The following is a 22,629-nucleotide window of genomic DNA, read 5'->3' on the forward strand; positions in this document are numbered from 1 at the left end:
TTCCTGACAAACAGAAACCCCAAATCATAAGATTCCCAAGGGATGCTGATTTCAGGTTTCTGTTTACCCAGTAAGAATTCAGCCTGAGTTGGATCGAGGCCACCATCTTAGGACACCATCGGCAGGACTGCCATTTTGGGGCCTGCTTTGTATGCGACCTAACGTTTTTCTGCTAAGGTCACTCATCAAGGTCCTGATTCCCTGTCTGGGTGTAGTCTAGCCTCTTCTGGTTCCCCAGGAGTCCCGGAGCTGGCTCACCTCACACCCTGTGGCTGAAGACCTCTGAGGCCTTGAACTAGAAGATGGTGATGGGGTTATCTGCAGTGTTAGGATCTGACCAGTCTGGAACGGTGGCTGGGAGTGAGCATAAGTCGTGTCCCGCGGGTCAGGTTTTGAATAACTTCAGTCTCCAGTTGCTTGTGTGTGTGTTTGTAACACCAAGAAACTTGGGCTTTATGTAAGGAACATTTAATTCAGGAAACATGATTTCTAGAGCTCATTGGCAGAAACTTCCAAATGGAAGTATCAAGAAAACAAAGCAATTCATGATCCACTGGCGCTTGCTCACTGGGTGTCTCCAGGCTGTTCGCCACTCGGCCTCCAGCCGCCTTCCAACGCCCTCCGAAGGGCTTCTGAAACCCTGCTCTCTTCACTTTTTTCACTGTGGAAAATGCTACATTTCCAGGAGTAGCTATAAAATGTCACAGCCAATGTTTGCAAATGCTGCACTTGCTGCACGTGAGTGTGTGGGGCCAGAGGCTGTACTGGTTGCCATAAGGCCACTGCTTTAGAGTCACGATGCTGTGGCTTGGAGGGCCTCTTTAGGCCATCTTGAGCAAACCTGCCCTTTAACGCATTAAGAAACTGAGGCTTAGAGGGTATTATATCGTGTAGCAGGACTCGGAGAGACTGCCCTTCCGACTCCCAAGAGAATCAGCTCTTGTGCCTCAGTTGTCCACCAGTGTTAACCATCACCATTTACTACTGAACATTCACCTTGTACCAGCCACCAAGGTAGGTGCTTTGCATTGTCTTGTCTGGGATAATAGGGATATGATACCACATTTGGCTTATGTTTTACATACTGTGCCATGTGACTCTCAAGAACAATCAACAGTCTATAGCAAGCTGTGTATGTGTGTGTGTATGTGTGCGTGAATGCACGTGAGTGCATGTGTGTGTGTGTGTGTGTGTGTGTGTGTGTGTGTACACATTCATGTAAAGGTGGGAGGCTGATAGGATGTTACTTCTAGATCACTTTCCACCTTTATTATTATTATTATTATTATTGTTGTTGTTTTTTGTTTTTTTGTTTTTTTGAGACAGGGTTTCTCTGTATAGCTTTGTGCCTTTCCTGGAACTCACTCTGTAGCCCAGGCTGGCCTCGAACTCACAGAGATCCGCCTGGCTCTGCCTCCTGAGTGCTGGGATTAAAGGCATGCGCCACCACCACCCGGCTCCACTTTTTTTTAAAAAAATAGGGTCTCTCACTGCACCTGGAATTCATCAGTTTGACTAGGCTAACCCGTGAGCTTCAGGGATCTGCCTGTTGCCCCTGCCCTGCGCTGCTGGAGTGTTGGGCACACACCACCGTGCTTAGCCTTTTATCTAGGTTCCTAGGATCTTAACTCAGGTCCTGATGCTCGTGCTGTGGTGCAGGCACTTTCCTTACACCCACCCCACCCCACCCACCCACCCACCCCCCCCCCCCCCCCCCCGTCTCCCCGGGACGAAGGTTTTTACATCAGCTTTACTGAGTCTGTTTAAGCACGGAAAGCCTTAGCCACTTACAGTAAGCAGTGTGAGTTGGGCTGACATCTGTGTCCTGTGAAAGCACTGTCACAGTGAACACACAGAGTCTCCATTACCCCCTCAGCACAACCCTCCTCTGCCTCTGGCCTCAACTATTGGTGCTTTTTTTTCATGATAAAATAATTTCATTTCCTAGACTGAATGAAAGCGTAAGTACATACATCTTATCCCAGTTTACGTAAATAGAAGCATAAGCGTGCCTGGCTTTTCTCCTCGTTATGATTCCAACGCCATCGATCCAGGTTGCTGCGTGTATAGTTAGTGTCTTCATTTTTATTGATGAGTGATGATCCATTATATGGATATACCACAGTGTATTAACCTGTTGATAAACACTTGAATCGCTCATTATCGCCACTTTGAAGACAAGCAGGCTTAAGGCTGGAAGAGTAACCTTGCCCAAGGTCATTCAACCAGTAGATGGTAGCTGCAGGATTTTGAGGTAGACTTTTGAACCCAGGGCTCTTATTTTCAGCCTTTGTGAGGAATTCCTCAGATATTCTGATATCTTCACCACGGACTGTTTAGAGTGACGGATGGGTGCTTAGTCAAGTCCTACCAAGGAAGGAAAGAAAAAGAGACCTATTTTCAGAGAATATCTCTGATATTTCCCTTTCATAAACCTGGAATGTAAAACGGGTGATTTTGATATGGAGGCCTGCCACACAAACCCCTTTCTCCTGAGAGCACCTTGCCCCCCCCCACCCCCCAGGAGAGACCCCTCTTCCTTAGCATAAATCTGTTTTTCCATCCAGTTCTGCTTGCGTCCTTAATGGAAAATCAGTTCATATGTCACACTTCACACTCGACTTAGTCCATTTCACTGAATGTGAATGTTTGGAATCCATTATGTGCTAAGAATCATATGTTACATATAACTAGTTTCTAGAATTATCTTTGCTCGGAGAATTACTTGGTTGGCTAGTGAAGACTGCTCCTTTGAACTTAGAATATCCGGTGGGTGGGGAGAGCCCGGGAATGATTCCCGTGAATCATCCGTGGCCACGCATTCAACGACGACATTAGCTCCTTGGACACCTGTAAGGAGCCCTACTGGTCTCTTAATAAAGCCCCGTTCAGGTTCTTAGAGGAGCGAGGAGTGTTTTCACCAGGGAAGGGTCTGATCTCACCGGGTAGGGACGGGTCATTGGCGAGCAGTGCCTAGGAGAGAAGAGGAAAGCCCAAGCAAGCCTCCCTCGTTCTGTCTCCTCCTGGAGGAGAGCCAGCGGGGTTTCACCCAGTGCTGGCATGGGCCCGTGTTGCCCCAGGTGCCAGAGATGCTGATGACCAAGGCAGTCACTCCAGGCCTCCAGGAACTTCTGGTCTGGAGAGAAGACACTCTTGCTCCTTGCCTGCCCGTGAGTCATGGAGCAGGTTCAGAAGACTTATCTCGATTGCTGCGTCCTCAGCGTCTTCACCCTTGGTGGGTGGCACTCATTCTTCCTCTGCTGGGGGAGGAAGGAGAAGCATGACATGTCTCCACCTATGCCCTGTCCTTCAGGGAATAGGACATAAAAACACAGGAGAAAGCCGGGCGGTGGTGGTGCACGCCTTTGATCCCAGCACTTGGGAGGCAGAGGCAGGCGGATCTCTGTGAGTTCGAGGCCAGCCTGGTCTACAGAGCGAGATCTAGGACAGGCACCAAAACTACACAGAGAAACCCTGTCTCAAAAAAACAAAACAAAACAAACAAACAAAAAAAAAAAACAGGGGAAAGGAACTTCAGAGATTTCAGAATGGAAACAGTGAGTGACGTTTACAAGTCCATACAGACTCGGGCATCTGCTGGTGAGCCATAGATGTGATATGAGACTCTTTGCAAGGTCATGGCTCGCTGTAAGCTCAGATGGATGGAGAGGCCAGACAGAATGCAAACACACGAAACACCGAAAGGGTAGGCGAGGGAGTGTTGGAGCCTGTGATGAACACAGAGGGTCCAACTCGAAAGATTTCAAATTAGGTTTCAAAGGATGACAGGCAGACCAAGGATGTATTTCTAATTGTACAATGCCCATAGCTCCTGTACGGCTAAATCCCCAGCATGAAAAAATTAAATAGGAAATTAAAAATGACACTTGTAGACATGTTGTACTGGAGCTCGTACCCAGGGCCACATGTGTGCTAAGCAGTCTGTCACTGAGCTAGGCTGCCAGCCCCCAAGAACTAATTCTTTAAAAAAAAAATTCTGTAAGTAGAACACATCTGTAAGTTGGATTAGGTCTTTGGAAGTGACTTGCAAATCCTTCACGAAACCAGGATGGCTTTGTCCTAAAGGAACACAGTCCTTGTTGGGAAGCAAAACAGAAGATTAAAAAAAAAAAAAAAAAAGCTCTACAGGAATTCAGCAGCCATGACAGAGTGAGGGATGTGTGGCTAGGACATGGTTACATATTAGTGGCTGTGTGTTGAGTTGTGTCTAGGCTGAAAACACCTCAGGAAGAAGGAAGAACTTGGACCAGGTCGTGAAGGGGGAACAGGGCCTGATTAGCTGGAAGAGAAGAATGGCCTGACCTAAGGAGACACTCCACGTGGAGACTGGCTAATGTAGCCGGAAGGGGTGCTGGTTTGCAGAGCTGAGCCCCAGTTCTTGCCACTCCAGACTGCCTTTAGTGACGTTTTTGGAGATCTTCAGTCATCTTTCTAACCTGCTGCTTCCGCTCGAAGCACTCCCAGCTGTCCCTAAACAGTGGGAGGTTGTGATGCTGGAGAACAGCTGGGAGGGATGGGCAGCCAGGGCCCCACGTGACCTTTGAGAAAGCAAAGCAAGTCTTCTCCTTTGAGACAAGCATCCTCCAATGGCAGGACCACCCATTCTTTCTAAGTACACTTTTAAAGTTGGTGTACAGTATAATGGCGTTCACATGTCATACTGTGTTGGATGGGATGGGTCCCAATCTCTCTTATGCCCTCTCCCTGTGAATCTGGTCCCCTTCGTCCCTTCAAAGGGCCCCTCCCTTCTGCTTTCTTGTCACACATACTCCATTACTCTTTCTTTTCTCCCTTCTCTCTCTCCATAAGACCTCCCTTTCCTCATTCATCACACACGCATGTGCACACAGGCACATGCATGTGCATATACACATTGTATATACATTTAAATCTAGAGTCTGTGTAAGAATATCTGCAGTATTTCATTATGTTTCTGGGCCTGGTCTGTCTCACTGCTTGTGATCTTCAGTTGTACCCATTTTCCTCTAAAGATCATAATTTAATTTTTCTTTCTGGCTAACATATTCCATTGTGTGTATACAGTATTTCTTCTTTCACCTGCTTATGGACATCTAGGTGAATAGTACAGCAGTAGACATGGATGTGCAAATATCTCCACGGTGCGTTGACTTACTGTCCTTCCAGTATATTCCTGGGAGTGGTCCAGCTGAGTCATGGTAGTTCTGTTTTTAGCTTTTTGGGGAACTTCCACACTGACTTCCATAGTGGCTCCCCCCAGTTTCCCTGCCCTTTTCCCCACAGCCTCAGCATTTGTTGCTATTGGCTTTCTTGATGATGGCCATTCTGATTGGGGTGAGGTGGAATCTCAAAGCAGTTCTAGTGGCTAAGGATGCTGAACACTTCTCAAATATTTATTTGTATTTCTTTTGAGAACTTTCTGTTCAGTCCATTGACCTGTTTATCAGTTGGATGGTATTTGGCTTTTAATGTTTGCTATTTTTTATGTATAGAAGTATCACATTCTAACTCCTCGTCTGATACGTAACTGGCAGTGACTTTTCCCCATTCTGTAGGCTCTCAGTGATTATTTCTTTAGCTTTGCAAAAAAGTTTTAATTTCACATAATCCTATTTTTCACTCTGTAGATCATTCATTCTTAAAATCAAGTTTTTGGCTCGCCCTAAAACCATTAGATATTTGTCATGGAAGGTTACATGCCATTTGAAAAGGAGTGTCATAACTGGAATAGGACTGAACTCAGCCTCTGACTTTGGACAAGCTGCTCACGGATTCATTGACTCAGCAACCATTTGTACATCCCTCTGCTGAGTAAAGTAGGAGACTGGGCTCTAGGATATCATGGTGAGCTAGGTGTTCACTGTCTCTGCCTTCAAGGCAGCGTACCTAGCTGGGGGACAGGAATAAAACACATTATCACACAGCTAAATAGGTAGGAACAGCGGATGTGGTGGTGCATGCCTTTAATCACAGCACTCAGGAGGCAAAGGCAGGGGGGTCTCTGAGTTCAAGGCCAGCCTGATCTACAAAGTGAGTTCCGGGACAGCAGGGCTGCTACACAGAGAAACCTTGTCTCGGGAAAAAAAAAAATGACTTCATCCCCTAAAGGAAGAATACAGGTGCCGTTAGAGAGAAAAAGAGACTTAGACTGGGTGATGGAGCAAAAGGACCATCTAAAGAAGTGACTTTCAGGTATCAACTGATAGAGAAGCAGAAGTTGCCAGGGAAGGGCAGTGGGGGTGGGGAGATAGACCACAGGCACAAAGGTGTGGTACACACACACACACACACACACACACACACACACACACACACCCTGCAACCTCTCTCAGGGCTGCTTAGTCTCTGTCTGCCCTAAACTCCACTCACTAGTAGAAGGCAAGCTCAGGCTAGAATGTGAGGCCATAAAGAAATGAGCGGTACACAGATGGGAAAAGCAATTCCTTATCTTCAGAGAAGAAGATCCAGAGACACCCCACTTACATGGACTTGAGTCTTATTAGCACCCACGTGAAAACCCGAGGCACAGCTGTGTGTGCCTACAACCCCAGCCTGGGGGGCACGGGAGCAGGAGGGTTCTCTGGGCAGCTTGCCACCCAGTCTAACCAAACCCGGAAGCTCCAGTTTCAGTGAGAGACCCTGTCTCAAAAAATAAGGTGACGAGCCATTGGAGAAGACGCCTGATGTCTTTAGCCTCTACATGCAAGCACACACACGAGAGTGCACGCACATCCACAAAGCGTATTCAGGTTCAAACTGTCACTGAATATACAATTGAACAAGGACTCAGCTTTCAAGTCATTTGTGTCAGACCAAAATGCAAGTTAGGAGAACGTCCGTGAACTCTCCCAGTTGTCGTTTCAAAACGGAAGGTCTCTGAGAACGGGAGCTTAATCAAAGAAGTCACATTGTTAGAGCCTTGCCATCCTGCATCCTGCAGGACTGTGCCCGGCGTTGTGACTCCCTCTCACAGCGTCCCCGAGCTGTGGGTGCACCTCGGCCCCGCTGGGGAGAGCTGTCTCTTTCACATCCCGAGGTCCAGTTTTGACAGAAGTGAAATGCCTTGAAACCTCGGAATAATAAATTCTTCTGACCAACCCAAAAGTGTTTAATTCCTAAAGGACAAGCCGAGTGGAGCCACTTCTAGCCAGGGGCGATTGGGGACTTAATTCTTCAAGTGTAGCAATCTGGATGATCTGAGAGCTTTGAGTTTGAGGGTAATTGCTCAATTTTCTATCCATGTCAACAGGGAAAATAGGTAAAAGTGGCTCAACACAGCCACGCCACGAGGCTGGAAGAGATGTGAGGTGCCGGCTGTCAGCGGAATTGGAAACACGCTATCTCTAGAGGGCTATCTCAGCCGACCCCCGACTCCTGCTCCCCAGCCATCTCCATCTCTGGGCTTTCTGTCTCTCTTTCGGGTGCTGCCTCGTTCTTGTTTAACCCTCTATGACATCCTTCATCCCTTCTGCAAACAGCAGTCACGTTGCGCCTAAACCGCTTCCATGGAGAGAAAGTGAAAGCGGAAAGAATTCCTTAAGAGCAGATAAAAGGAATCCTGGTGCCTTACCTCCTTTGGTGCTTAGTGAGAACATTTTTGTTGTGTTGCCTGCCTTCCTGCAGCTTCATGCCGCTGGTGGCATTTCCTAGGTGCCTCCTAAATCTGGCTCCTTTGTGTTCATAACTTTAGTTAGGCCATAATCATTACCAGTTTAAGTCCCCAGTTAGTAGCGCTATGCACGGAAGTCCTTCTAACACCATTCCTGCCTGTCCTGCCTCGGCGCCCACGCACAGTAACTGCAGCCAGCGCCCAGAGGTCGTGAGCTAGGACAGGCTGCCCTTTGGTCTGTGCCTCACTTTGTTTACCACATACTGGGTAGGAAATCTGAAACAGAAACCAATCTTGTGGGAAAGAGTGTTGGTAATTAAGCTTGTGTCCACGTTGTCCACGGTGCTAACCTGTGGAATTGCTGCCACACTTACCGTGGTGATAATAACCCTGTCACCGCAGAGGAGGTCAAAGCTCTGCCACGTTAAATAACTCATAGGTCACATGGCCAGTAAACAACAAGGCAATGGCAAATTAGCAACCAGCTCTGCAGAGGAAGAAAACCAATCACAAAGGGCAGGGTTTGCCAGCTTCCGTGGTGCTGTGCTGGCTAGTTTCAAGCTAACGACAGGACATCACCGGCCACAGTTAGGACAGGCGGGCACACCATTATGTCATAGTCCCGCTGTAGGCACTTAGCTGTAATAATGGTGAATGTGCAGCTAAAGTAGCCTGTAGGAAGTGCTGGATTGTGAGTCCTAAGTCTCCTTGTGTTCAGTGTTACTTGTAATTAATGTCTGTGTTTGACAGTGTGTGCTTTTCTGATTGAACAGGATCCAGAATCACCCCAGCAACAAACCACAGCACGGCTGTGAGGAACTTTCTAGATTAGGTTAATTGAGGTAGGAAGACCCGCCCTATGCTGGACTGAATAGGAAGGAGAAAGCTAGCGGAACACCAGTATTCATGTCTCTGCTTTCCCGACTGTGGATACAAAGTGACCAGCCGCCTCGGGCACCTGCCACCTCGATTCCCCTGCCACTGTGGACTGTACCCTCAGACTGTGAGCCAAGATAACCCCTTTCCTGAGTTGCTCGTTGCCAGGCATTCTGTCACAGCAACCAAGAAAGTAGCTGTAAAGTCAGCTTCCCCTTACTGTAATAAAACACCTGAGCCAGAACTCGGGAAGAGAAAAGGTTTGCTTGGGTTCCTGGTTTGGGACATTGCCATCTAAGAGGAGCCCCACAGCTTTTGGACCCTGGAGGGGGGTCTGCGTAGCTATGGCAAGAAGCACATGGCTGACTTCTGTTGCTTCAACTGGCAGAGCTGGCGGGGGTGGGGGTGGGGAGGCTCTTTGCATCTGAGCAGTATTCTGGAGTTTCAAGTCACACTAGATGTATTCATTACTTTTGAATCACTGTGACCCCAGTGTCTGCTGGAAACATTTATTTTGGCTCACAGTTTTAGAGGGTCTCAGTCCATCACAGAGGGGAGACACAGCGAGGCCGCTCATTTCACGGTGGTCAAAGCTTGTGTTGGTGGCTGTTTACGTCATGGTGCCCTATGATGATATGACCTTCAAAGCCCCGGTCCCCAGTGATCTACTTCTGCTAGCTGGGTGCTACCTCCTGAAGGTTCCATAGCTTCCCATAGTAACAGTGCCAGCCAGAGAACACATGTTCATAGCTGGTGAGCTCTTGGGGACACTTCACATTCAAACCATAACAGACTTGCCACAGTTATGTCAGGACATCTCGGTCTGAAGCACAGTTAACAGTGACCTTCTCTGGGAGTCCATCTTTGTTCCTATGAACGGCTTACTCCCATGCCCCCATCTGAAGGGGCAGAAGGAGAACAGGAGCATTGCACCTTGTATGCATGCATGTTTTTGATGACGCAGGTTGTGGGACCTTCCTCCGGGAACATGGGAAGCACCATCAGCATTATTACCACTTGTAGTCTAGCTGGAGGAATGTGTTTCGTAGATTACCCAACATTCAGTGTGAAGGAGAATTTCATCTCTGAAATCATGATAGAAGTGATGGTATGTGTTCTTAGCTCCTGGCTTCTTCCTCATGGGTGTGGGAGGCAGAATCTAGATAGGATGAAATTGCTCCTATTTAATTCTCTGAGGCTGTCCAGATGTGGCCGAGAGGTGGTCCAGCCTTCCGGGCCAGATGCAGTCCCTCTTCCATACAGTTGTGAAGGGAGCGGGCAGCTGCGGCATGAGAACCGATGGGCTCCATAGTGTAGCCAGTTCCACATGGAGAACAGCAGTCTCTATATGGAGACCCTACACATACACTCGAGTGTATGTGACCAGGAGATAGAGGCTTGGTGTCCTAGGATCTTTTGCAAATGATAGGGACTGTCTGTGTAAAGAAACAGCCCAATGGTCTCTGCCATGAAAACAGGTGTAGCTACTGAATTGCCTCCAATACTCAGCAAGTTGTCTTGGCTGGCCAGCGACTGCCCACACACTCCTCATTCGATGGTTGGTTGCTCACATCGAAGCCCGAATACCAGATGTTGCCTGGGTGAAATGGAAAGGGACAGGTATGTTTATGTGTCTGAGGGTAGACATGGAGTGTCACTTCACCCTGGCTTGGAGAAAGAAGTCTTTGCCTTCGGACACAAATGGAGATTTGTTCCTCTAGGACCTGAGCTAGCCAAACCTCCTGGTGGCCAAAATCTGGGGAGGAGGTAGTAGGGGACCCCCTAACTCTTGCAAGAGGTGAACTTAGCCAAGGGGTGGATCTTCCTTCCTCTCGTTAGTTTCCCTAGCTTTCTAAAACTTGCCTGCCAGTCACCGGCCATGGGGACTCATCTATACACATCCACAGGAGGACAGTTTGATTCCTGAGTCCATAAGTGTGGTTGACGGACTAGGTTTACCTAAAAGACCCTTTAAGAGAAAGCTCTTGAAAGATGATTACAGAATTGAGACACCATCATTTAAAAGTGCCCGAGGCGGACTCTTTTGAAAATTGCTGCAGCTGAGGGACAGAGAAAGAACCACACAGCCCTTGATTGTTGCGCTGTTCCCTCAGGACCCGTCCTCCCCTCCCCCTCCGTTTCTCATCTGATAAGAGAGAGCGGCAATAAGACTCCTCATCTATCTTATGAAAATCCGATTCGGAGTGGCTGTGATCAAAACCAGCTGGCTGTCACCAGCGGTGGCCTTTCGTGGAGGGAGCTTCTCAGAGGTGTTCCGTATGTGGGGTGTCACTGGTGGCATCGATCAAAGGAGCATTTTTTTAATAAATATATATAAGGAGAAACACAAAACCTAAGGATTTGGAATGAAAGCGGTGTGGTTTGTCTTGTTTTTTTTCCCCGGGAACATGAAGAGGATGAAATAGAATTCGATATGCCTGGTTGCTAACGCACTTCGATGGTGCCTCCCAGACGGCGCTCTCACTGCGGCGTTGACACCGTGTCACTCATGCTGGGCCTCCGTGAAGAGTTCCTCAGTCTCCATTCCTTCCAGCCACTCATCCCTTCGTTCTGTTTCAAGTTCGTTCTTCCTCCTCGTCCGTCCTAACGCAGGCCTGCAGATAAAAGATGGAGACAAGCCCCAGGAAGCTCCGAGGAGTCTGCTCCTCGTTTCCTTCAGCTGCCCGTCACCAGAGGGAGGACGGTCCCTGGAGGCCACCCCAGCATGTAACACTCAGGTCCCCTCAGCATTGAGTCCCTTATGGGGACTCTTCCCTTCCTGGCTCCTGGCGTCTGGGAATCCTTGAGCTCACTTGTCTCTCACGAGCCCCGCCCTGGAATCAGTCCCAAGGCTCAGTCCAGGTTGACGGTCCTCTGTGTGGTCACCACCGATCCCTGTAGAGCTTTAGGAAGGCTTGGGGGAAGGGGTCGCAGAGGGGGAGTGCTGAGGAAGAAATTCCATCTGAGAGCTCCTTCAGAAGCGTGGTGACACCCCTCTGTGGGTCATAGTGGCGCCAGGCTCCTACACACCACACAGTGCCGTGACTCACATGGTGCTCTTACCAAGACCCTTCCCTGCTGCCCATCTACCAAGAACTCGGCACGGGGAGCACATACTTGCCCATCTCAGGAGCCACGTACTTGCCCGGAGTGACCTTTTTTTGACCTTCTTCTTCTCAAGGTCTGGTCTGCCTCCCTGGCAGCATAGGAGTTTGTTTGGTTTAGCAGGAGCACATGGCGCTTCCCTGTGTGGGATGAAGCAACTGCTTTCTGTCTCCTTCCTCAGGCTTCCTCAGGGAGCTGCCCCGGCGTGGCGCTGTCTCCAGCCACCATGGTGCCTGCAGTCGGTCCTGTCTTAGGCTTTTGTAGTGTGGCTTTCTGGCCGCCGTCACCATCACCATCCCTGCACTGTTCCTTCATCCGCCGATAACAAGGACAGCCTGGACCCTGTGTTAAGGAGTAGAAATCACAAGGGACAAGCCTTCAGACAGCAGGCCTGCCTGGGACCTGGGGAGCTCATCCCCTGATTCAGGGAGTTACAGACCACTCAGGACTCCTCCGAGACCTCTCTCCCTTGTTCCTTCGGGTGTTTGAAGCCCTGTTGCCTGCCACTTTCCCCTTCTTTTTTCCCTTTTAAAAAATTCTCCATTTTTTTCACTTAGAAAAAAAAATTATTTATACGATTGAGATCCACTAATTAAAGCCATTTTCTGGTATTTGGTTACTGGAGCGTTTGATGTCTCTCTGACAAGACCATGAAATGCACGGGGTATCCACAGGGACAGAATTTGCTGAACACGGCTCTTTGTAAATGAGGGGACACAGTGTCGCAGCAGCTCATGAATATGAAACGCCCATGATGCCACCTCAGTGGACTTGGGAACACAGATGAATCCTGTCATGTGCTAAATGAGACCAATTTCTTTCACTTAACTTCATCTTCAATCAGACCTTCTTCCATTTGCCTGCTTAAAATTCCCCATACGTGATGCAGAAGGTAACAGCATTCAGTAAAACAAAGTTTTCAGCTACAGAGAAACGGCACAATGATCCCTGCCTTGGGTCGCCACCTCCGAAGAACATGGCCATTGTTTTCTCTCACAAGTACTGACTTCTGGCCCTCATTGGTTTGTCCGGACTGCCCTTACAGGGGTACCCTAACACAGTGTGCCCAGATCTCTTATGACTGTTGAACTTGGCTGTGAATAGTGGACATGAGTCCTAACAGCTCATGAACGCCCCACAGTGTCCAGGTCACAGGGTGGAAAGAAGTGTGTGAAGAGATGTGTATTCCAAGCAGTTAGCCGGTGAAGGGGTAGGGACAGATGCTGTCATAACACCCGAGGGGACCTGGGAAGGTACAGATGTCAAGGAGAGAGAGTGCTGAACTATAGAAGAGACGTTACGTTGTTCTGCGAAGCCTATCTGGACATACACAGAGATCTCCCACCAAGGAAATCAGCGGAGGGCTGCGATGAAACTCAGCAACGGAGCATTTGCCCTGAGTGGGCAAGGCTCGGGTCTGGTCCCCAGCGCTGCTAAATGAAAAACCAGGCCAATAAGAAACTAAGTGAAGGGCTCTCAGCCCAAGACATCTTCTCCTGGGCAGGACCCGGAGACCACATGGGGGCCTGCTTGGTTTCCTCTAGGTGAAAAGCCTGTGACTGTTCAAGCTGTCCTCGGGGCGAGCAGAGTCCACCTAAAACGTCGCTCTCTGCCTGCCGGCATCACGGCTAGGACCCATACTCTCAACACCTTGGCGGCCGAAGCAGGAAGGTTGCTGTGAATTTGAGGCTAGCTTGTGCTAGAGAGAGACCTGTCTGAGAAGGCCAAAGTGGAAGGTGAGCATAGTCAGTCCTGGGGCAAACAGCGGGCTGGGGACAGAAGCTGCTACGTGTTGTGTCGTAGACACCTGGAGCCACCTCGCCTGAAGCAGCAGTTTAGATTTTTTTTTTTTAAGAATTTATTTTTATTTTATATGCACTGGTGTTTTGCCTGCATGTATGTCTGTGAAGATCCCCTGGAACTGGAGTTACAGACAGTTGTGAGCCACCATGTGGGTGCTGGGAATTGAACCCCGGTCCTCTGGAGGAGCAGCCAGTGTGCTTAACCACTTAAGCCATCTCTCCAGTCCCCAGCAGTTTAACTTGTCATTGTCAGGCCAGGGAGCAGAACGGGATCCCTCAGGAACAGGCATTGGGTGTCTGGGTGTGGTGTACTATCCACGGTGGAAAACGTTTGCGGGTAAAAGGACTTCTCACGCCTTTCAAACCAGTTGTAATTGATGTACATTTATTAATTAATTATTTTTATATTTATACAGGCATTATTTATCTGTGTTTTTATGTTGTTAGGCTCAGACCTAGGGCTTTGTAGTACGTGCTCGGCAGGGACTCTTCCAACCAAAGTACATCTGTAGCCCCACACTTACTTCAGTGATCTTAGCTGATTGGCTGGATCTGGGAGGTAGCATCAGTGGGCTTTGGTACTGCTTTTTTTTTTTTTTTTTCTTTTCTTTTCTTTTTTTTTTTTTTTTTTTTTTTTTGTGCTCTTCCTTTGTGAAGCAGATTCTCAGAGCTGCTGTTACACATTTCCCCCCAAGCCTCTGTGAGGAGCTTCCAGAATATGGAGATGGGTGAACAACAGCATGGCCCAGCCTCAAGATAGAGCCAGGCAGACATAATGGCCCAAATGAACAACTCTTCTTTTGCCCCTTTGTTCCTGGCTCATGCATTGTTTCCCAGCAGGCCTTGCAGCTTACACGCGAGGCGAAGCCTTTGCTGTGCTATTTTGAAACCCAGGAAGTGTCCAGGGGTGGGTCACTCTTGGTAGGCCGGAAGAGCAGGTCCTACTGGGGCAGCTCCAGCCTCCGTGGACCTCACACTGCGGTTGGAAGAACGTAAAGGAGATTGGCTCGGCCCTTCCATCTGCTGGACTTCACGTTGGAGCGGCGTCTGTTGATTCAATTCTGCTCAGCCCTCCTTTATTTTGCTGTTATTTATTTGGGGACATGTCTTTGACCTCAGCTAGTTTACCACGGGGGCCGGGGCGGGGGGCACAGGGTAAATCCACTTACTCCACTTCCTGCAGACCACTGTGAGGTCTGTCTGAGGTCTCGAATGAATTATGCAAGGACAAAATCTGAAGCTTTTAATTCTGCCTGTGGGATTCGGAGTTGATCAGAGAGGAGGGCTGTGCGGCTCTCTTACTCCCTTGGTATGTCGCTTGCTGTGTGCAGAGTCTCCTTTCCAGTTTGGCCATGTTTATTCTACCCGGGTTCCCATGGTGTGCGCACAGATGACCCGCTGTGCATGGCCTTCCTCTCCTGGTACAGTGTGCGCTCTCCTGCCTAGCCCATGCATGTCTCTTCAGGCCACACACTCCAGCCACCCAAACCGACTTCCAGGGTCGCAAGGTGTATCTCCCCTCCAAGTGCCCTTTACATTGTCCCTGCCAGGTTTTTTTGTTTTTGTTTTTTAAGATTTATTTATTTATTATATTTACAGTGTTCTGCCTGCATGTATGCCTGTGCACCAGTAGAGGGCACCAGATCTCATTACAGATGGTTGTGAGCCACCATGTGGTTGCTGGGAATTGAACTAAGGACCTCTGGGAGAACAGCCAGTGCTCTTAACCTCTGAGCCATCTCTCCAGCCCCCTACCACCACCAGGTTTGACCTTGCTTCTTTTCTGGTTCTCAGCTGCTCTATCCCTAACTCCAACAGACTCTCCTTAAGTCCTCACTCTACGCCCCATATTCTAAACCAGATCCTCCCTGGACTGGGTCACATGCATCATGGTGCACTCACGTAGTAGAATACTAGATGGCTGTTTGAAGGACATGACACACCTGTACGTCCAGAAGGACAGAACTTACATCACTTTAAAAGGACAGGTGTGCTGTGGAATGCTCCATGTCTCCTTAAAGCCTTACGAAAGTTCAATGATTACCTCTGAAGAAAGAACTCAGGCTTACAAAAGGAAGCTAAACTTCCCATGCTAAACTTCACCATAGCATTCAAATTCGTTGCACCTATAATGTGACTTTTACTTTTGGAAAAAATAACGATTAGGTCTCCCTATTGTTTTCTCGTAGGACGAAGTCAGTTTCCTTCCTAGTGTGTGTTCTTGTTTGTAGACAGGATGTTTGTTTCTGTCTACTGTGCTTGTCCGGCCGGTCTTGATGAAGACCAGGGCCCTGCCTGCCTTGTGTGCTGCCACGCCTGGCTTCGCCTGGCAGGACACCTTGCACATGGTGGGTGCTCAGATCAACGAGGTGATGAATGGGTGGGTGGGTAGACAGATGGGTGACCAGACAACAAGAGGACACCGTTTCCCACAGTTTCACTGAACAGGCACCGTGTGGGGCAGAGAAGTAGCTTGCACAGCTTGCTGGGATAGCTAACATAGGCAGGGCAAGGAGAGACGCCTGAACTGGGGCTGTGCAGCAGATGCTGGGGGCAGAGAGACTCCATTTGCGTTCCAAGCAAGGAGGTGCGGGATGAGTCCCAGGGCACTGCCTTAAACAAAGATCTCCCCTCCCCTCCCCCTTCTCCGGGCTGTTGAAGGTACCTGGCCCCTTCCCCATTTTAGTGACATGGTGGGGCAGTGTCTCCAGGTTCTCTGGTACAGGAACACTCTTGCCATTCTGTGGGCTGTAGCAAGTCAGGCACTTGAGTGGGGACGGAACTTATTTAGATCCGGGAACCCAGGGAAGCCATCCTACTGTTGGAAAGCTCTTGACCTTCCTCTGTAAAAGAGATGTCTTTGGAGGTAAGATGCTTACATTAGAAAAGTGAATTTCCTGGTTTGAGAGCTCCTTGGAGGAGTCAGAAGCCTGGTTCTGACTTCATCTCACATAGGCCACTTAATCCTACTTCGCCTCCATGCTCTCTCTTAAAAACCTGCCGGACCGTCGCCAGAGGAGTGTAGGGCCACAGCCTCTCCCCATGCCCCATGCCATAACAGTTCCCAGTGAAGTAACAGTCCTGTGGGCCTGGTCCTTCACTTTATAGATGAAGAAACTGAGGCAGAGAGGGCATCTGCTACCCAGTTAGTGTGCAGTGAAGCCTGGATTCAGGACTTGTGCTCCTGACTTTGGAGAGGAATTCTGCACACCTGCTTGGCTCACCTCACACCACTGTCCTTGGTTTTCAAGAAACTGGGAGAGAAAAGGACAAAGTAGATGGAATTACTGGTTTTTAGAAGCAGTGGTAGATTGGCTGGGGATATAGGTCAGTGGGAGAGGACTTTCCTGACCACAAGCCCTGGGTTATGGCCTCAGTCCTGCAAAAAAGGATGAAATAATGCTAACTTCTCAACAGAACCAAACTGACTCCTCTCTTTCCCGGTCCTCGTCTCTGTTAGAACGTGTGTTCTGAAAGTGTCAGATTACAGCCCGTGTGTGCCAGTGTGTATGTGAGAGTGTGCGTGTGTATGTGAGGGTGTGTGTGCATGTGAGGATGTGCACATGTATGTGAGTGTGTGTGTGTGTGGGTGTGTATGTGGGTGTGTGTGCATGTGAGGATGTGCACGTGTATGTGAGGGTGTGTGGGAGGGTGTGCACATGTATGTGAGGGTATGTATATGCATGTGAGGGTGTGTATGTGAGGGTGTGCATGTGTATGTGAGGGTATGCATGTGCATGTGAGGGTATGTATGGGAGAGTGTATGTGAGGGTGTGCATGTGTATGTGAGGGTGTGTGTATGTGAGGGTATGCATGTGTATGTGAGGTTGTGCATGTGTATGTGAGGGTGTGCATGTGCATATGAGGGTATGTATATGTATATGAGGGTGTGCATGTGCATGTGAGGGTATGTGTGTGTATGAGGGTGTGTATGTGAGGATGTGTATGTGAGGGTGTGCACATGTATGTGAGAGTGTGCACATGTATGTGAGGATGTGTGTGTATGTGAGGGTGTGCACATGTATGTGAGGGTGTGTGTGTATGTGAGGGTGTGTGTGTATGTAAGGGTGTGCACATGCATGTGAGGGTGTGTGTATGTGAGGGTGTGCACATGTATGTGAGGGTGTGTGAGTATGTAAGGGTGTGCACATGCATGTGAGGGTGTGTGTATGTGAGGGTGTGTGTATGTGAGGGTGTGCACATGTATGTGAGGGTGTGTGTATGTGAGGGTGTGCACATGTATGTGAGGGTGTGTGTGCATCCTCCTTTAGCACTCTCCGTGTTTTGGGGACAAGGTCTCTCACTGAACCTGGAGCTCACCGATTGGCTAAGCTAGGTGGCCAGTGAGCTCCAAGGATCTGCCTGTCTCCACCTCCAGCACTCGGGTTACAGGTCACGTTGCCACACACCCCTTTCTCCTGAGTGCTGGGGATCTGAACTCGGGACCTGATGCTTGTACAGCGAGCACTTTATCTGCTGAGCCGTCTCTCCAGCCCCGAAGAAGTGGGTTTCCAAAGTGTGTATTCTTTCTTCCTCTCCCTCTCTCTCCCCCTCCTCTCCCCCTCTCCTTCTCTCCCTCTTGCTTTGTTCGTGGTGTGTGTGACGGAGGGGTCAGGTTGGGGGAAGGGAAGAAAGCAAACATTGATTCCCCAGAACATCCTCTACCACATAAGCTAGCCCTTGTCTGTATCCAAAACTCTACAATTTTGAAGTTCTTTGAAGTTTGCCCAAAACCTGCTCCATGGCCACCTGTTCCACTGGGAGCGGGGAATTGGACGGCCGGCCTCCGCTGCGATAGCTCAAGCTGTCACTGCACCGGAATGTTCCAGCTTGTCTTGGCCTGGCTGTCATCCCTGGCTCTGTCTCACTCAGGCGGTTCACCGGGTTCTACTGGGCACCGGGCTTCCAATTAGAGAGAAGTCCCACTGTGTGGCCAGCCTCACCAGTGCCGCTCCGAGCGGCCTTTTGCCAAGGCCTGTGCTGACCTCTGCTCCGTCACAGATGGGCAGGCCCCACACTCCCTTGTGCACATTTGGAGGAGGAGAGTGGGGCCCAACAGGAAAGCCCACGGGGAGCGGCAGTGAACACTGAGCCAGAAGCGCAATTCCTCAGAGTTGGAGGATGCTGGGCTGAGTTGACAGGGTCCAAATGCTGGAGTTGTGGAGGGAAAGGGGACTTGGGGAAGACCCCGTCCTGAGCCCCGACTCAGCATGGGCCATTTTCTCAGCAGCTCCTGAATATTCATCTCAGGCTGGACTCCACAGCCAAGGAGAGCCAACCGCGAGCCGCTGACTGGCTGGCCCGAAAACTGTCACTTTACGGATAGCACAGGGCACAGCCGGCTTCTCTGTCCCTCCGCCGACCCGGACCTGGCAGCCTCCGAGCCAAGGAGCCCCACCCCCAAGCTGTGCTGATTGTGGGAGAGTGAAAAAGAACACTAAATTCCTATTCGTATTAGAAGTTAGGGAATCTTAGGGAGTTCTGAGTCTTATGTTTTTAACAGGGCAGGGAGATAGAGTCCAAGCTCAGAAGGGCCCCCTTTTAGATACAGGGCTTGCGAAATGAATGTGTCTCATTCTTTAGGGGCTGGTGTATGTGTCTCTTGTTCAATTCCTGTTGGCAGTTTCTCTTTATTCTCAGCCCTCTTCACAATGCCCTTCTCTGCCTGTCTCTTTCTCTGTTTTATTTTCTGTCCCCCTGCCCCCCCCCCCCCCCCCCCGTCTCCTTCGCTTGCTCCTCTTCTGAGTACGGCGAGTCTGTAAGTCTGCAGTTGGAAGTAGTAATAAAGATGTTTGTGTACTCTGGCTTAGCTTGACGAGAGCAGTCACAGCGTCTCAATAATGAATAGGCTGGAAGTGGCAGGAGTCTTTCCAGCTGTTCATGGAATGACTTTTGTGCCTCTTTTGGAAATAAAATTGCATCTAGCCCAAGGAAGCCCTAGCTTCCCCTCCGGGTATGTTTTTGTTTGTTGTTTGTCTGCAGTCGGTTTAGGGTCCCAGGACCGCCTCACCCCATGTGGCCTTTCTTCTTGCCCCACCATTTTTTTTTTCCTTTGCCTTGATTGATTAAAACAAACCCCCTAACAAGCCAGTAATAGTCATTTGGAGGAAATGTGTCTTCATCTTTGTGGATACTTTTTGGCAACTTAAGCAGGCTGCCTCAATGAAGCTGACCGGTCTCCTGGTTCCCCTGTGTGTGTGGCATTGTCGGGCTGCTGGGAGGAGTGGTCTCCTATCTCCACACGTGTGTAATGTGTCCGGAGAGGGAACTCCCAAAGAGAGCAGGAGAAAGCGGGACCACGAAACTAGTGTCACAGCGGGCCTGGGAGATGCCAACCCTGCTCTCTGACAGTGTCAGGAGCCAGGTTCTGTGACTGGAGGCAAGCAGCTGGGCGCCTGACCGGGACAGCTGCTCCCTGGAGCTAGTGTCCCTGTAGATCTCCTTCATGAATGGGGGGACACCCATCTGCTTGTGACGCTACACATTGTCTGTTTTGTCTCCGACTGTGCCCAGCCCATCGGCCCCAGCCTCGTCTGCCCTCATAGGCTTCTCCGAGGGCTGAGAGTTTCTTCTCACTCTCTTCGTTTCTCCATGGAGAGCCACCTCAAAGCCCCTTCGCCCAGACTCCATCAGAGTCCCTGAAGCAGACTCAAGGTGAACCACAGGAGGCAGAGCCCATCAGGAGGTTCGCCTTCCGGCATTCTAAGGCCTATGGCTCAGAAACGGATGCAGCTCCATGTTCGACTCTGTCTGGGCGTCTGGGAAACCACAGCCTACAGTGGCAGGGCTGGCACGTTGAAGCTGACTGAGCGGTCAGTGGGGAAGTAGACAGGAGCCCTGTGGACGCTGTGGACAGTGACATCTCCACCTCTCCTCGCAGACATTCCCGTGATCCCGGATCTGGAAGAGGTGCAGGAAGAAGACTTCGTGCTGCAGGTGGCGTCCCCTCCGAGGTGGGTGGAGCTAGGTGTGGAGTTGGTCATTGACACACCGGCAAATGTCATCTGCAGTGGGCCTTGCTGGTCTTCCTGGCAAGGGTTCTGTTCTGTTCTTCACACTCGACTAGGACATTTTGGTAACTCCAGAGCTCTCCTGGAACCCATACTGTCTGTGACTCTTTCACTCCCCTTCCTGCAGCATCCAGGTAAACCGAGTGATGACCTACCGTGACCTGGACAATGACCTCATGAAGTACTCAGCCTTCCAGACTTTGGTGAGTGGACCCGTGTCTGCCTAGAGGGGCCAGCTCCGGGGGACCTCCATGGGGAAAGTTCTCAGTTCCTCCAGAACTGTACACACTTCCTCCACATCTCAAGGTTGCCTAGAAATGCTGGAGGTGACGTCCTTGGCCATCTCAAAACATACCTGAACCTTCAGTGGGCCAGAGATTCCTGTCCCAGGCTCCCAGCTGCTCTCTGGCTACACTCTTGGCACCTGATGGCCGCCTTGTTGCTATCTACCCTTGTGGACATTCTCTGTCCTCTTGGTGTTGCCCAGTATGGAGGACACCACAGCCCCCCTCCTTTCCCAGTGGCCACACCATTCACTTGGGGTTTTGTGCTTTGAGCAAGGTTTTTCTGGGGTCTCAGTTTGAGGGTTTCCGTCAAACACAAGCTCCTCTCCTTAGTTGTAAAAGTGATGCTGAGGCCCTCGAGGGTCTAGCCTGACGTTTTGTGCATCCGCAGGATGGGGAAATTGACCTGAAGCTCCTCACCAAAGTGCTGGCGCCAGAGCATGAAGTACGAGAGGTACAGTACTCACCCCTGCCAGGCACCTCGATGCTCCTCCAGCCAGAGAGCCCCCCAGCTTAGCCTGGGCCTTCCTGGGCCTGGATAGGGTGGGAAGCTGGCCATGGATTGGAGGGAAGGCTTTTCTTTCTCTTACCTAGCAATCTTTATCTTGGCAGGATGACGTCGGCTGGGACTGGGACCATCTGTACACTGAGGTGTCATCAGAGCTTGTCACAGAGTGGGACCTGCTGCAGGCAGAGAAGGAGGACCCTGTGGGACCGTTCAGATACACCTGACCCAGGAACATCACTGTGCGTTTGAACAAATGCAAGAAGCTGAAAACCAAGGGAGCTTGCAAGCAGCTTAGGCTTTTATACTGACTATTTTGTAATAAAATAATTCAGTAGGCCACATTGGATCATTCCAATTCAATAAATGGCTTTATCCTGTGAGCATTTCTTCCATTCTCTCCAGCACCTTCTTAGACTCTTAGACTCATGAGTGATGAAAGGCAACCTTTTCTTTTCTTTTTCTTCTGTTGTTGCTGGTTTTGTTGTTGCTGTTTGCCCAGACGCCCCTTGAGCTTCTGATCCTCCAACCTCGGTCTCCCAAGTGCTGGAATTACAGGCATGAGGCAGGAAGGTGACTTGTAAATAATCAGATAAGGGCTCTAAACCCTCCATATAGTTGAAGAGCATGAGGACAAGTTTAAGAGGGAGGGAGGGAGGGAGGGAGGGAAGATGGCCGTTCCTAGAAGCAGTTGCCTGGAGTATGGCACCTGGAGACTGCTTACCTGAGTCCTGGGGGAGTGGCCCTTTGGGGCCATCAGGTGCGCTCGTGTGCTCCAGCTTCACTGTGCCCTCCCAGAACAGCAAGCAGTAGGTGTGAGGGGTCAGGATACCATAAATGAGAGGATTTGGGCAGGATGGCTGTTCAGACAACACTGGCCAGGAGCCTCCTACCTGGTTCCAATTGGGGGGCTCCATCCTGGCATCCCTGAGAAACCCACAGAAGCACTCTCTTCAGAACCGGGCCCCTTGCTGCTCACTCCTGCTTTCAAGAGCCTCTGACTGTCCAGGCACACCACTGCCGGTCTGCCCTGGTCCCCAACCTCACTACCTGTTCCAGAATATGCTGAGATGGCCACAAAGCCCCACCCACCTCCTGAACAGCCTCCTGTTTTTTGTTTTTCTCTTTTTCCCCCAAGATACCGCATGGGGGACGGGGTGGGGGGTCGGGAGTTGGGGGTGAGGGTGGGGAGGTGTTCTGGGCTGCCTGTGCTGGCCATGCAGGCCCAGGAAGGCTGCTGTAGCCACCTAGCTAAGGCCCATTCTCTGGCCACAGAGTGAGCCTTCCTGCTTGGAAAGCTCTTCATTAAAATTCAGAAAAACAAAGAGGCTCAACACATCAAAAACCCACTGGGGGGTTATTTTTGTGTGACTACAGTGCCCTTCCCTGGTGAGCCACTGGGCTCCAGATCTGCAGAGTGGATGCTTGTCTGTTAATT

General features: G+C 50.1%; 1 protein-coding gene across 1 annotated transcript in view; it reads left to right on the forward strand.

Annotated features, from left to right (window-relative positions):
• Positions 1-21,574, forward strand: part of Ift43 (intraflagellar transport 43) — a 23,640-nt gene extending 2,066 nt beyond the window's left edge. The window contains exons 3-6 of the mRNA XM_059279072.1: positions 20,273-20,345; positions 20,530-20,605; positions 21,078-21,140; positions 21,299-21,574. Coding sequence (XP_059135055.1) covers positions 20,273-20,345; positions 20,530-20,605; positions 21,078-21,140; positions 21,299-21,418 — 332 coding nt within the window. The 3' untranslated portion in view covers positions 21,419-21,574. The remainder of the gene's footprint in view (positions 1-20,272; positions 20,346-20,529; positions 20,606-21,077; positions 21,141-21,298) is intronic.
• Positions 21,575-22,629: the final 1,055 nt, after the last annotated feature.

Source organism: Peromyscus eremicus, chromosome 14 (assembly GCF_949786415.1).
Source record: "Peromyscus eremicus chromosome 14, PerEre_H2_v1, whole genome shotgun sequence".
NCBI classification, from domain to species: Eukaryota; Metazoa; Chordata; class Mammalia; order Rodentia; family Cricetidae; genus Peromyscus; species Peromyscus eremicus.